The sequence below is a fragment of the Pseudorasbora parva genome, chromosome 3 (genome assembly GCF_024679245.1).
Source record: "Pseudorasbora parva isolate DD20220531a chromosome 3, ASM2467924v1, whole genome shotgun sequence".
Taxonomy (NCBI): Eukaryota; Metazoa; Chordata; class Actinopteri; order Cypriniformes; family Gobionidae; genus Pseudorasbora; species Pseudorasbora parva.
This window is the reverse complement of record NC_090174.1, coordinates 46,641,528-46,655,784: the sequence shown is the minus strand read 5'-3', so window position 1 is coordinate 46,655,784 and position 14,257 is coordinate 46,641,528. Positions and strand designations below refer to the sequence as shown.

The window sequence follows — 14,257 nt, the reverse complement described above, 5'->3', positions numbered from 1 at the left end:
TACAAACATGTTCGACAAAGTTTTTATGTAATGTAAATACAAACTTTGTTCAAAAGTTTGAAGCAGTGAGATTTTTACATTTTTGAACATATGCTAGCCGAGATACCTTTGTTTGACCAAACAATACTGTTAAAGTACTATTGTAAACTATTACAAATTTAAATAACTATTTGTATATTTTTTACATTTTTAATTCATTCATGTGATGGTAAAGCATATTTTCAGTCACATCCTTCAGAAATCATTTTAATATGGTGCTCAAGAAGCATTTCTTTATTAACAGTTACTTAATTTTTTTCACAAACTTTCTTTACTGCCACTTTAGATCAATTAATGCAGCCTTGCTGAATAAAAAGTACATTTCATTCTTTTTTTTAAAGTTATTTGACCACAATATTTTGAACAGTAGTGCAGTTTTGAGTGGCTCAAACATCCAAATACGTCTGGGGGCTTTGTATATAACTAACTATAACAATATGATGTGAGATAAGACCACCAAATTGTGCTGCCACTGGTTTTTCGGGCTGCATACTTTAGCCTATTTTGGAACAGATTACCACATTGTAATGCACATCTATGCAAAGAAGCTGATGTTTAAGATGTGTAGTCAGTCATAACGGAAACCAATACCATGGAGGATTAAGTAGCAAAGAAATTGCATGTTTAATTCTGTATCTACATTAGAGCTATTTCAGTGCAAGTAACCTGGGCTAATAAGTGGACATTGAGAAACATTAAAACATACTAGATGAGTCCACAAAAAAAAAAGTTTATTTGGCAACTTTGTGTTCAAAAATAATGTAATTTACAACATTTCTCAAACAGCACCAACTTCTTCATTAGAACCGCGTGAGACATTGCTCATGGGAGTTTCACTTCCGGATGGTTTGAACAGGCGCCAAGAGCTGTAGGAATGAGCTGGGCCGATTAAACTGCGCTCTGGATCGTAACGGTAATGATATCAGAGTAAGACAACATACTTCCTAATGAACATAAACACGAATTATAAAACAAGAACAGGCTGAGATTTCCAACTGTGCAGCACACAACAGTATCATGCTAGAGACAAAAGAATAGAGATTGGATGTGTGTGTCTAGAAGAGCCACAGTCCAGCTTAGCCCCCAAGTGTTTGTTTTTAACATGACAGGGTTCAGGGTTGGTGGTTCAGTATCTTCAGTCCATTGAGGATCTGAGTGTATGTGTTAGAATAGTTTGAGTCCAGCTTTGAGTCTGCTTAAATCACTGTGTGTCCAAAGTAGCCCCTCTGATCCACTGGCCCCTCTGGTTTGAGGAGGAACGCTGTGGATAAAATACACTTTTAAGAAAATCATATTACAACAAAATAGGGGTCTAAATTAATTCAAGTAAATGCTGCCACAACATGGTCTAAACTAAACTTCTAGTTAAAGGGATAGTTATAGGGGAAATTGTCATTTATTCACCCGAAAGTTGTTCCAAACCTGTGAGTTTCTTTCTTCTGTTGAACAAAAAAGAAGCTATTTTGACGAATGTTGACAGCACCCAATGACTTCAATAGTAGTCCAAAAAAATACTTTGTAAGTCAATGGGTGCCATCAACTGTCTGGTTACCGACATTCTTCAAAAAAAAAAAAAAAAACCTCATACAGGTTTGGAACAAGTTTGGTGAGTGAATTATGCCAATTTTAATTTGTGGGTGATGTCATTAAAGTGTCTACCTTTTAGTTGTAGTTGCCTTTAACCTTAAATACTTCCTAATGTGCTGTGCATGGCATACAATTCCTCACCTCCTGTTGCTATGGTGCTGAGGGAGTTGATCTAGCTCCACCTGCTGGTCGAACACAGTAAATGTAGAACAAGACTCCACCATCAAGTAGGAGGGGTCTTCTGGTTGTCCTGGAACCTTTCCTAGTGGGTAATGTTTCCAGGGGACCTTATCTGTTTGGACACCAAAACATCAGACTTAACTCAAACCACATCCTTCAAGACCATGGGCCCGTTCTTCGTACCTCGCTTAATACATCCGAGATGATTTGACAGATCCCAGATCTTTTAATTGCGATAACTGATCTCTGGCTAATTTGGTTCTTCAAACGAATTTGCAGATTGGATTAAAATATCTAGATTAAATGATCTGAGATCACTGCTCGTGCCTGTGTTCCCTGAAGAGGGCAGATGCATCGATACTCGAAACCACGATCAGCAATGCAGCGATTGGCTGGTGTCAAGACAACATAATGACATCATAGAATTAAAAAAGCGGCCTAGCAAAAAACGTGTCAAATAAAAAAAAGAAAATACAAGATTTTCTGGCCCTTTATAAGGAAACAGACAAACGACTAAACCAACATAAAAGTTAGATAAATTAAATAGTGCACTGTTTTGATGAACATGATTCACAATTCTATAACATTTGTAAACACTTTACATTTTTATTTTAATGTTGTAATTTCATTTTTAATTCAATTTGAAGCAGATTTGTTATGTGAAAATATTAATTAAAGTTTCTTAACAGTCAAGATCAAATTATTTGCATCTCTTGAGCTGCATCAAGCCACTCCCATAATTTCCGTCATCACTCAAATAAATGCACGACAAAGATTAACTGCACAACGTGTGTAAACCTCCAATACATCTATAAAGTAATCATTCCATCACAATTCACAAATAAATCTCTCAATCAAGCGATTGTGTCTATAGTATTATACACAAATTTTACACAACATTAAAATATTATTTTCAAATAAACTTTATTATTATTTTAAATTATGTCTCTGGTTCAGTAATGAACTCTTGTAATAAAGTAGCAGTGGCTGGGACAGATTTTAAATCACCTCAAGATTCAATCTGTTTGCATGAAATAAGCTGCTCCCGAGCAGGACCTGTTGCTATGACAGCAAGTCCAGTATGAGCTTCGAAGAACCAAACAATACGAGATCAAGCCAAATCGTCAACAATCAAATCCAGCTAACTGAGTTAGCGACGTACGAAGAACAGGCCCCATGTCAGTATCTATAACTAATTTTCCAACTACAACTAGTTGAAGTGCAAAATAAGGACTAGGTTTTGAGTCGTCACTCACATTGGGCACCCGTTGACATAACTTGTGCTAGTTCGTCCTAGTATTTGTAGTTGTGGAAACAGACGTCCCACATGTGCAATGACTAGAAGTGTACAGATGGTCTGAATTTATAAATGAATGTATTATTCAAGTAACTGGTGTCGAAGCATACCATTTATTTGTAATAAACTGCAGACAGCGCAAACATCACATTAATAAAAATATAATGTTATATAAATAAATATATTTTTATTTTTAAAGCTAGGGTAAGTGTTTTATTGGTTTAAACTCTCTTTACATCCAGATAGATGTCTTCATCTTCTGTGGAAGTCTGAGAAACAAAAATGCTCTTCACAGTACTCATAAGAGTAGGCAAAAAGTAACGGGATGACCTGCTACTACTTCAGGTGAGAAGTGTGCAAATGATGGACACTTTTATCCCATGAGGCCACAGGAGAGGATTTACGAATGTCAAACTGACGCCGATAGGTCGCATGATAATGACCCCATGGCGAATGCAGATCATCCAGATTACACTCATGCTACACACACACACACACACACACACACACACACACACACACACACACACACACACACACACACACACACACACTTTAGCAGTTGTAATGTAATTACTTAAAGTAAGTACCTACTAAAGTATGCAATTTCAGACACAGCTGCCAGACAGTCTAGGCGTCACAAACAAACAGCAGTCATCTTTTAAGTAAGTCTTAAAACTTACCTTAGCAACTGATATAAAATAAAGTACTAAAACCAACTTTATTTTATCCTTTAATAATTTTATACATTACTTTATATCTATTGCTAAGGTAAGTTTTAAATTTATAATAATAATAAATGATATTTATATTTAATTTTAATCCAGTTTTATTTAAATTAAAGAAAAACGTTTTTTAAATAGTTTGAGTTTGCGTTAGCATTGAAGTGACACATGGCTTCAGACTGTGACAAAAAAAACAACATCATAAAATTAAAAATCTAGTCCTTATTGCATTGGGTGGAAAAATGTATATGTATGCAATATGTGTGTTTCATGAACAAACAGTTTTTTAAATTCTGGTACTTTCTTATCGACACCAACATGATCACTGCTATTAATAAATATCATAAATGTATGACCTTTTAAAAAATTTTTTTACAAAAAAGCTGCTAAGGGCCTATAAGTGTTACCTGTGCACACGCTCCATGCTGATCCTCGTAATGCGGAGTTTCTCTCCTGTACGGTTTCTGCGCTAAGCTTTTCCTGGAGCTCCTCTGTGGGCGGAGCCTGCAGTGATCCGGGGGTGTGGTTAGATGAGTGTGTGTCTCTGTTCTGTGAGGCATTACTCTTGAGTCTCTCCTGGAGGTTCTGCAGGGTGTACACGGGTTGAGCAGGGTCTGAGGGTCCAGGGGAGGAGTTTCCATGGTAACCCTGCGTGTAAATGCTGCAGACCTGAAGCAGGTTCTGCTGAGCTTCATGTGGGAGGGGGTTATCCATGTCACTGAAAATCCTTGAAAGGCAAGAAGTACAATTAGATTAGTTACCTTCACCCACGCTGCGTGTGCAAATATGGGAGCACGTGCACACTCACTGTCGCAGTAGGAACGGTGTCGCTGGGCACGGTGCGTTCACACATGCAGAAATCAGATTCCGCCATGGAAACTGTAATCTGTTCACAAAGATCCTTTCCTTTGATAACTTTAGTCGTTTAAGAGCCTTCAATTCACCTTCCACAGACATACACAGAGAAGTTAAACATTAAAAAGCCATGGGTTTCATAAACTATTCATAATAAGGCTAAATGTTTTTGGACACTTTATGGTTTGATTATTTAAAGAGTTCAGGTTTTTACCTGAACATTTTGTTAAACTGTTACATTTAATTCAATATAAAAAATGTGATTTAAGGGTCAAAATACATTTTATGGCCACTGTATATACAGGTCCTTCTAAAAAAATTAGCATATTTCATCCGACCAATAAAAGAAAAGTGTTTTTAACACAAAAAAAGTCAACTTCAAATAATTATGTTCAGTTATGCACTCAGTACTTGGTCAGGAATCCTTTTGCAGAAATGACTGCTTCAATGCGGCGTGGCATGGAGGCGATCAGCCTGTGGCACTGCTGAGGTGTTATGGAGGCCCAGGATGCGTCGATAGCGGCCTTAAGCTCATCCAGAGTGTTGGGTCTTGCTTCTCTCAACTTTCTCTTCACAATATCCCACAGATTCTCTTTGGGGTTCAGGTCAGGAGAGTTGGCAGGCCAATTGAGCACAGTAATACCATGGTCAGTAAACCATTTACCAGTGGTTTTGGCACTGTGAGCAGGTGCCAGGTCATGCTGAAAAACAAAATCTTCATCTCCATAAAGCTTTTCAGCAGATGGAAGCATGAAGTGCTCCAAAATCTCCTGATAGCTAGCTGCATTGACCCTGCCCTTGATAAAACACAGTGGACCAACACCAGCAGCTGACATGGCACCCCAGACCATCACTGACTGTGGGTACTTGACAATGGACTTCAGGCATTTTGGCATTTCCTTCTCCCCAGTCTTCCTCCAGACTCTGGCACCTTGATTTCCGAATGACATGCAAAATTTGCTTTCATCCGAAAAAAGTACTTTGGACCATTGAGCAACAGTCCAGTGCTGCTTCTCTGTAGCCCAAAGTGGCTTGACCTGGGGAATGCGGCACCTGTAGCCCATTTTCTGCACACACCTCTGCACGGTGGCTCTGGATGTTTCTACTCCAGACTCAGTCCACTGCTTCCGCAGGTCCCCCAAGGTCTGGAATCGGTCCTTCTCCACAATCTTCCTCTGGGTCCGGTCACCTCTTCTAGTTGTGCAGCGTTTTTTGCCACACTTTTTCCTTCCCACAGACTTCCTACTGAGGTGCCTTGATACAGCACTCTGGGAACAGCCTATTCGTTCAGAAATTTCTTTCTGTGTCTTACCCTCTCGCTTGAGGGTGTCAATGATGGCCTTCTGGACAGCAGTCAGGTCGGCAGTCTTACCCATGATTGCGGTTTTGAGTCATGAACCAGGCTGGGAGTTTTTAAAAGCCTCAGGAATCTTTTGCAGGTGTTTAGAGTTAATTAGTTGATTCAGATGATTAGGTTAATAGCTCGTTTAGAGAACCTTTTCATGATATGCTAATTTTTTGAGATAGGAATTTTGGGTTTTCATGAGCTGTATGCCAAAATCATCAGTATTAAAACAATAAAAAACCTGAAATATTTTAGTTGGTGTGCAATAAATCTAAAATATATGAAATATAATTTTTAACATTACATTATGGAAAATAATTAACTTTATCACAATATGCAAATTTTTTGAGAAGGACCTGTACTATCACAGACATGAGTGGACATCTTAGATTCATACTTTTGCTGTTGCAGAGTAAAATTTCAGAGATCCAGCAGGCAATGTAGTAAGCTCTGAGACCGGACGGCTCGTTCGAGAGCTCAGCGAATAGTTTGTCAAGGATCAGATTTATAAAGATGGACGAATTCAGCACCTTCAAGAACGGCAACCAGAAGTGCAAAAACACTCGAGGAAGACAAGGGGCGAACACGTCGACAGAGTCCTCTACAGAAAGAGAGAGAGAGACTAATTAAATTTGTGTCAGCAAATTACTGCTTTATAAACAAGATGCTGTGCATTCGTACCGGAGGGGTCAATATCCAAAGACTCCAGTTGTTCTGCAGTAGGAATAAGGAATCCATCCTGCACTGAAACATCAGCAAAAATGTCTCTGCAACACAGATAGAAAAGATGGCAATGAGACACATATTCTTTGACATACCAGAAATAAAGCCTAGCTATATTGAACACATGAACACACCTGGCCTCTGTGGCAAAGTGTTTGATCTGCGTCAGGATCCAGCTGAGATCAGCGCTGGCATCCGGCCACACGTCATGCTGCCCTCCTTGCTTTGCCAGCTCTTCATACGTCTGCAAGACATACCAAAACAATAGGCACACATTATTAACATCTTAACTAGTACTTTAGTAAAAGAAACAATCTTACCAAACATCACCAGTTAAAACTGTTTATAAAGGTTTTTATTTTTATGTAATTAAAATGTAGCTCATGTCTATTTCACAGACCCACATTGTGTATGTGTGTATATATATATATATATATATATATATATATATATATATATATATATATATATATATATATATATATATATATATAAATACACATATGTCTATATGCTGTTTTAAGAATTCAATGCAACAGTTCTTATATGTTCTTACATATTTCTCATTTGACATACAATTTGCATTCTATTTAGTAGAGAAGTAAGCATACTCAGAAGAGTTCCCACACTTGACTCTGTCAGAAACAAAAGCTCATACTGCCCTCCGCTGGTGTAATTTGGGATATTATACACAATGTGACATTTTTTCCCCAGACTTACCTGAAACTGTTCCTGTCCATAAGAGATGAGCAGTTCTCTGACTTTTTCTGAAAGGAAGAGAACAAGCAGAGAATTAAAATTAAAGTGTTTGCTACTGTTTATCAAAATAAAACATACAATATTACATATATCATATGCACTATACAGTTCAAACGTCTGTGACTTTGTTGAAAAAGTCTCTTAGGCTCACCAAGGCTGCATTTATTTGATAAAGTACAATTTAAATTTAAACAATTTAAAGTACAATTTAAATTACAACAGAACAACTTAAAATACCTGTTTTCTATTTTAATATAAGTTAAAATATAATTATTCTTGTAATGGCAAAGCTGAATTTTCAGGAGACATTACTATGGTCTTCCTGATCTATCAGATATTATTCTAATAAGCTGATTTGGTCATGCTTAATTGTTTCATTTTTTTTAAAGGAACACGCCACTATTTTAGAAAATAGGCTAATTTTCCAACTCCCCTAAAATTAGTATTTTTACTAATTAGTATACCTTTAAAGGTTTTACCGTTTTCAAATCCATTCAGTCGATCTCCGGGTCTGGCGGTAGAGCTTTTATCATAGATCATTAAATCACCGAAATCAGATTCAATGATCTATGCTAAAAGTGCTACTGCCAGACCCGGAGATCGGCTGAATGGATTCGAAAACCGTAAAACCTTTAAAGGGATACTTCACTGCCTTTTCATATTTAACTATGTTATTCCCTTAACTAAGACGAGTTGATACATACCTCTCTCGTTTCAGTGCGTGCGCTTAATCTCTCTGGCGTGCGGTGACGATCTGATAGCATTTAGCTTAGCCCACTAAGCCCAGTTTATTCACTATGGTCCCAAACAGAGATCAAGTTAGAAGCGCCAAAACACCTCCACGTTTTCCCTACTTAAATAAAGTTTCACGAATAGGTGAATGATCAAGTATGATGACATAAATATAATTATTATATGTATAATAATGTATGGCGGAATAGCACTTCTGAGAGTACTTCGACTTAGCACAGTAAAAAGTCCCGGCTGAAAAATCCTCCCTCACATCTCCCCCTCACTCTCCGCCAATCAGATATTAAGTGCACGCACTGAGAAGATAGGTATGTATCAACTCGTTTTAGTTAAGGGATTAACATAGTTTAATATGAAAAAGCGGTGAAGTATCCCTTTAATTTTAGGGGGATTGGAAAATTTTCAAAAATAGTGGCGTGTTTCTTTAACCGTGAGGCATTTTTTCAGGATTCTTTGATGAATAGCGTATTCAAAATAACAGCATTTATTTGAATTAGAAATCTTTTGTAACATTATAAATGTCTTTATTGTCACCTTTGATCAATTTAATGCAACCTTGCTGAATAAAAGTATTTTACAACTTTGTTGATTCCGAGGAAAGCTATAGGGTTTTGCATTTAAAGTGGTTAGAAATACCCTTTTAACACTACAAAGGAAATTAAAATGTCTGGGGTCTCATTTATAAAGCGTGTGTACGCATAAAACAGGGCTGGAAACGTACGTACACCAGTTCCCACGCAAAGGTTGTGATCTATAAAAAACAAACTTGACGGGAGAATGTGCGCACCTTTAAGCAAACTTTGAGCCTTGCGTACGCACATTCTGGAGACTAAGGGAATTGGCGGCACAGATGGTGAAATCGTGAACTGAAGTTAGATTGTAGAAAATAAATGTAAGATTATAAGAATTAATTAATGACATTTCATTTTCACTCCATTTCATACGTTATATCCACATTGTCATGAAGATTAAATCCAACAGTGGTATTTGTGCTGATTGTTTTAGGTTACGGTATATGCATCTAGTAAAATACAAACGTAATTCAAAATGTATTAAAATAATATATCGCTGCCTTACAGTCACATCGTCTACAACGGGAGCGCAGGAGGGGATGGCGCGACTATGTGATACAGAATAGCATGAAATACCCTTTTATTAGAGAACTGCACAACACAGCGTAAAAACAAAATTTTTGGCTACATTTATCATAAAACATCAACGTCTGCAAATACAGTCATGAAGCACAATCGCTTCTCATCATCGGTCCTAACTATTACATTACAAAACTGTCATGAAGAAGCATGTGTTCACTATAACATTTTCGTCTTCAATTTCCCCCCACAAATTAATTCTGTGATTTTGTTGGTGTTAACAATCAGTCTATTTTTTAAAAACATAAATCCTCCGGTGACTTGGGACATTATCAGCAAAACTGCATGAATTTTATTTGATTTGAAGTGTAAAAAATTAATGAAATTAACAAAATATTTTGAATTAGCCTAAAATAACACTTTGATTATTTATGTTTTTATGGATATTTTGATATATTTATTCTAAAACATAAAAAGGATATTGAATGATATTCAGCAATGTAATGTGTAGGCTAAGGCACAAATAGCATTTATAGTCTGTATCTAATATTTGTCATTTGTTATATGTCTTTTACCTTTGACAGTGTTAAAGGGGGGGGGTGAAATACTGTTTCATGCATACTGAGCTTTTTACACTGTTAAAGACTTGGATTCCCATCCTAAACATAAGCAAAGTTGCAAAAATTAAGTTGGACGTTTGATGGAGTATTTCTGTGTCAAAAATACTCCTTCCGGTTTCTCACAAGTTTCGGAGAGTTTTTTTTCCGAGTATGGGTCTGCTTGACGTCGACAGAGCAGAATGTTATTGGCTATCGTCGTGAAAGTAAACATCAGTAAACAACACGATCGTGTAACATTACAGTTAATTTATCAATGGAGCATGCGATGTATGGTGTGTGTTTAAATACATTTGTTTAGCTGACCAATATAGGTGTCAGTTTGTTTATTGTAAAACCACCCAAACATAAACCTAGAGGACGTTCTCACAGAGCGTGCTTCTTCATCCAAATGCGCTAACGGTTACTCCATTGTTGTTCTCTGTATAACGTTACACTAGTCTGACGTGCAAAACCGTTTTGCTTGCTACTGCTAAGGTTTAGTCGCATACAATAGTCCATAAACCAAATCATGTCCTCATAAACTGCGAGTAAAGACACACAAATGTTGACAGGCCACTAAATACAGTACATACCACAGAGACGGACGTCCTGATGTTGCTGTTTCTTCTGTTCAATTTATTTCAGCCTCCGGATCTGATTCTGGATCATATCTGTATTAGTTGAATCTGATTGATAGCCATGGTTTATTAGAGTAACGTTTTCTTCTCCACGCTTGAGGACGTCACCGAGCGCGCTCGTCATTCTTTAGCTCCGCCCACACGATACGCCTCCAGTCGCACGTTTTTTTCCAGTACAGCCCATATTTCTTTTATAAGTATAATAAAACTAAAGACTTTACTCTATAGGTACTCAAGATTGACATGAGATTGACTGAAACTGAGTGTTTCACCCCCCCTTTAAACATGGTGTCAGGTGGATGGGAATATGCATGCAAATAATATGCAGATGAGGTCATGCATAGTAAAACTAGGCGTTGTAAGCTCCATATATGGTGATTTTGGGGAGGAGACAGGGTGGAGAAGCACACACACAATCTGCTGCTGGCTGTGATTTATAAAGGGATTTTTGCGCAGCTTGTGCGTACCCATGGTTTTATAAATCTGATTTTTTTTGTGCGTACGCAAAATCTAGATTTTGTACGTAGGTACACTTTTAGGGTGACATCTACGCAAAGTTTTATAAATGAGATCCCTGATCAGTCTGTCATTTTCCCTTCCTGCAATTCCACATCTCTCTCCTTTACTGACACAAATGGTCAACCAAAGGATTTTTGTGTGTAAAAGGCTACTCACTGTGTGCCTCAATATCTTTCTGTCTGTTGAGAAGATCTCTCTCATGTCTTTTAACAATCTCCTCTTCATCCTCCTCTCCTGACGAAGAGTTCCAGTCCTCTACCAGCTGACCGCCCATCTGGCGGGACCAGTACTCTTGATGCAACCAGTCCAGCACAAATCCACAACCTGATCCACACAAACAAACATAAACACTACAGTGACATATACAGCACAAAGCATGAGCTTCTCTAACTTCAAATGTTTGCTTGTGTGTAAGGGAAAAACCTTCTCTCACCTTTTCGGCACCATTTTAGTGATGGAAGTCTGCGGTGCGTCAGATCATGCCTGAGGTTTACCACCCACTCTGGGATATTTATCTGTTAGAGACAAACTGTAGTCAGACTGCAGTTATTGCATATTATTATGAAAGACATTCATCCGAGTTGATGTGTTACTTACATTTCTGGCTAAACTTCGCAAGGGTCTGGCGACTTTTTTCTGTTGCCGTTCTGTGATGAGATTAACAAACCTGGAACGCATCACACTCGTTCAGTCATTTTAACTCCAGTAACTGATTGGACTGATTTATATACTTCAAGTGCACTTGGATGATAAACATACCGAACTAGCGCCATGCCATAGAGCAGTACAAGATCACTGGCCTCCAGATGGCCCGTGCTGTCCAGCACCTGACATCGGACCAGATCAGCGGTGCTCTCCACGGCCACAGGAGTGCTTTGCCCGAACCTGTGGCAAGAGACAGCAAGTCAGTGACAACACGGCATACTGTCCTAATCTACTAGTTTAAAGTGATAGTTCACCCAAAAATTTTAATTCTGTCATTAGCTTTCTGTCACGGCAGTATTCAACAATCTCTTCTATGCGATTCACGCAAGCGCCACAACGCATGCATGCAATCGTGCTCGGTCAATTGTGAGCCGCCGTTCTGCCGTAGAACCCGGAAGTGCTGCACTGTGAATAGCCCAACAGTGAATAGCACAGAGTGACAAAGAAGAGATTGTAGTAGTCGTTATTTTTGTTTCTTTTTGCGTGTTTTTGTAAGCAGATAAACATCACATTTTCATTTTTGGGTGAACTATCCTTTTAACTAACCCTTTAAAGTGAAATCTGAACAGTTTGAAGATTTTAACTAATTAAAGTAATAATTTGAATTCAGTATATGTCCTTCCAATATACATGGAAGTCATGGTTGATTTCCTTTATACATGAAAATAATACATTTTATAATTTATATTATTTGACTATTAAAGCAGCTGCCCTTTAAATTTTGGGACAGGGGTCCTTCACACCAGGATGATCATATTTTGTGGTCTGTGGAATGTAAAAGAATGAAAACCCCAGAACTAGTTAGATAGTTTAGCATGTCATTCGTCAGCACAGATTAAATTTAAGGGTGAATCTTACGAAATTAAAATCATTCCCAGAATAGGCCCAGACCTAGTTAAGGTTTATTAAAGGTTTGACAAGGCAGGATATTGCAGTACAAACCCCTTAAATGTGTCAAACATAACATATACTCAGAAACAACCATTATTTACCTAGTTTAAAAACAGCTAAAAATCCAAAAATCACACAATTCTGATTGTGATAGTCTGATATTTAGGGTAATCAATCTTTTTGAATTCAAATCAGACCAATCTACCTTTTTTGTATCACTGACTTTTAAACGTTTTGACCAGCCTTTAAGAAATAAATAAATAAATAAATGACTAGTCTAAGTAGTTTGTGTAAATGGCCACAGAACACATGGCACCCCAAAACCAAAATATTAAAATTATATATACGATTATGATTAAAGCCATGTAAGTTTATCTATTTTAGCACCATCATAACTTATTGTATGTTGACAATAGTTCAAGGAGAATAAAAGCACATCCGAAAAGCAAGAAAATCATAATACTAAAGAAACAGCAGGGGTCACGTGACACATGTCAATCTCCAACACGGCACTCAACACTGCACACTGCACATCAGATCCATCTCTGACCACAGCAGACATTACCTGCCCTTCCACACCGAGATCCTGTGCAGCGCATGTTTCTGCAGCGCGGGCTCTTTAGAGTACAAATACTCCATCACATGCTCGTACTCCGCTTTGTTCATCCAGGCCACGACGTGACGCGTCTTCCCCGTGTTTTTTTTCTTCATCGTCAGATTTGTATGCTTACAAATAATATAGTATTCGGATCCGCAGCGGGTAAATAAGGCTGTGCAACTAGAATCTGAAAAAATGAAACGTACGATTCATGTAAATCTAATGTTTTCCGAACACATCAAAGTCCTACGCCCCGCCAGCGGTGCGGCAGGTTGAACGTTCCCCTTGAACAATTGATGAACGATGGTTCCGTGTGTACCAAACAATACTCTTCCCACAAAACAGGAGGTTTAAAAGTGAGCTGTAGAATTTTGAGCATTAGAATGCTTTAATTGCATTAAAAATGATTGCTATAGATGTAACAGTTTACTCAAACTTCTGGTCAGTCGAATTTATTCAGGATTAGTACAATGTTGATGAGCATGATCAGCCATTTCAGGTACTTTAAGTATAGCCATAGCAGTCACAGTAGGCTAAATATCCAGCTCTACTGATAAAACCTAATCCTATTTAGATGACACATTGAAACGGAGAGATTATTCAGAACTCTTCATAAAACATCCCATTAACATTCAGAATCAGCACGAACAAAAAGTAACTTGCTACTGTTTTTGCTACAATTGTACAGGAATATGGTAATCCTTTAGTATCCCATTGTATCAAACTACTGAAGTATTACATTGATACATTTAATTTACCACCACAACTAATTTTGTATGGGACACTAGGTTGTACCCTTTAAAGAGCATCTATAGGAGATATTACAATTGTACCATGTTTAGGTCTTTCTTTTAAATATATTAATTTAGACTTTTGAATATTATCTTGTGGAAATTAGGTTAATTTGCTTAAATGACGCGATAGGACAACATTTAAATAAAATGGAGGTATAAAAA

The 14,257-nt window shown here is 37.6% G+C and overlaps 1 protein-coding gene across 1 annotated transcript; it reads right to left on the bottom strand.

The window, feature by feature from the left end:
* Nucleotides 1-753: 753 nt before the first annotated feature.
* On the bottom strand, nucleotides 754-13,602 carry las1l (LAS1 like ribosome biogenesis factor). The gene is made up of 13 exons (XM_067439215.1): nucleotides 13,269-13,602; nucleotides 11,867-11,992; nucleotides 11,705-11,774; nucleotides 11,541-11,622; nucleotides 11,264-11,431; nucleotides 7,472-7,518; nucleotides 6,886-6,995; nucleotides 6,710-6,795; nucleotides 6,426-6,629; nucleotides 4,637-4,772; nucleotides 4,236-4,555; nucleotides 1,768-1,918; nucleotides 754-1,300 (listed from the first exon to the last, which is right to left on the bottom strand). The coding sequence occupies exons 1-13, from the start codon at nucleotides 13,412-13,414 to the stop codon at nucleotides 1,204-1,206; spliced, it is 1,743 nt and encodes a 580-aa protein (XP_067295316.1). The 5' UTR covers nucleotides 13,415-13,602; the 3' UTR covers nucleotides 754-1,203.
* Between the last annotated feature and the right edge of the window lie 655 nt (nucleotides 13,603-14,257).

Excerpts from the sequence above, each read along its gene's own strand:
- las1l (XM_067439215.1), bottom strand. The coding sequence starts at position 13,414 with ATGAAGAAAAAAAACACGGGGAAGACGCGTCACGTCGTGGCCTGGATG. Across the intron at positions 11,623-11,704 it reads TGCGAAGTTTAGCCAGAAAT|ATAAATATCCCAGAGTGGGT; the intron begins GTAAGTAACACA and ends TGTCTCTAACAG. Across the intron at positions 1,919-4,235 it reads AGCATGGAGCGTGTGCACAG|ATAAGGTCCCCTGGAAACAT; the intron begins GTAACACTTATA and ends GTGTCCAAACAG.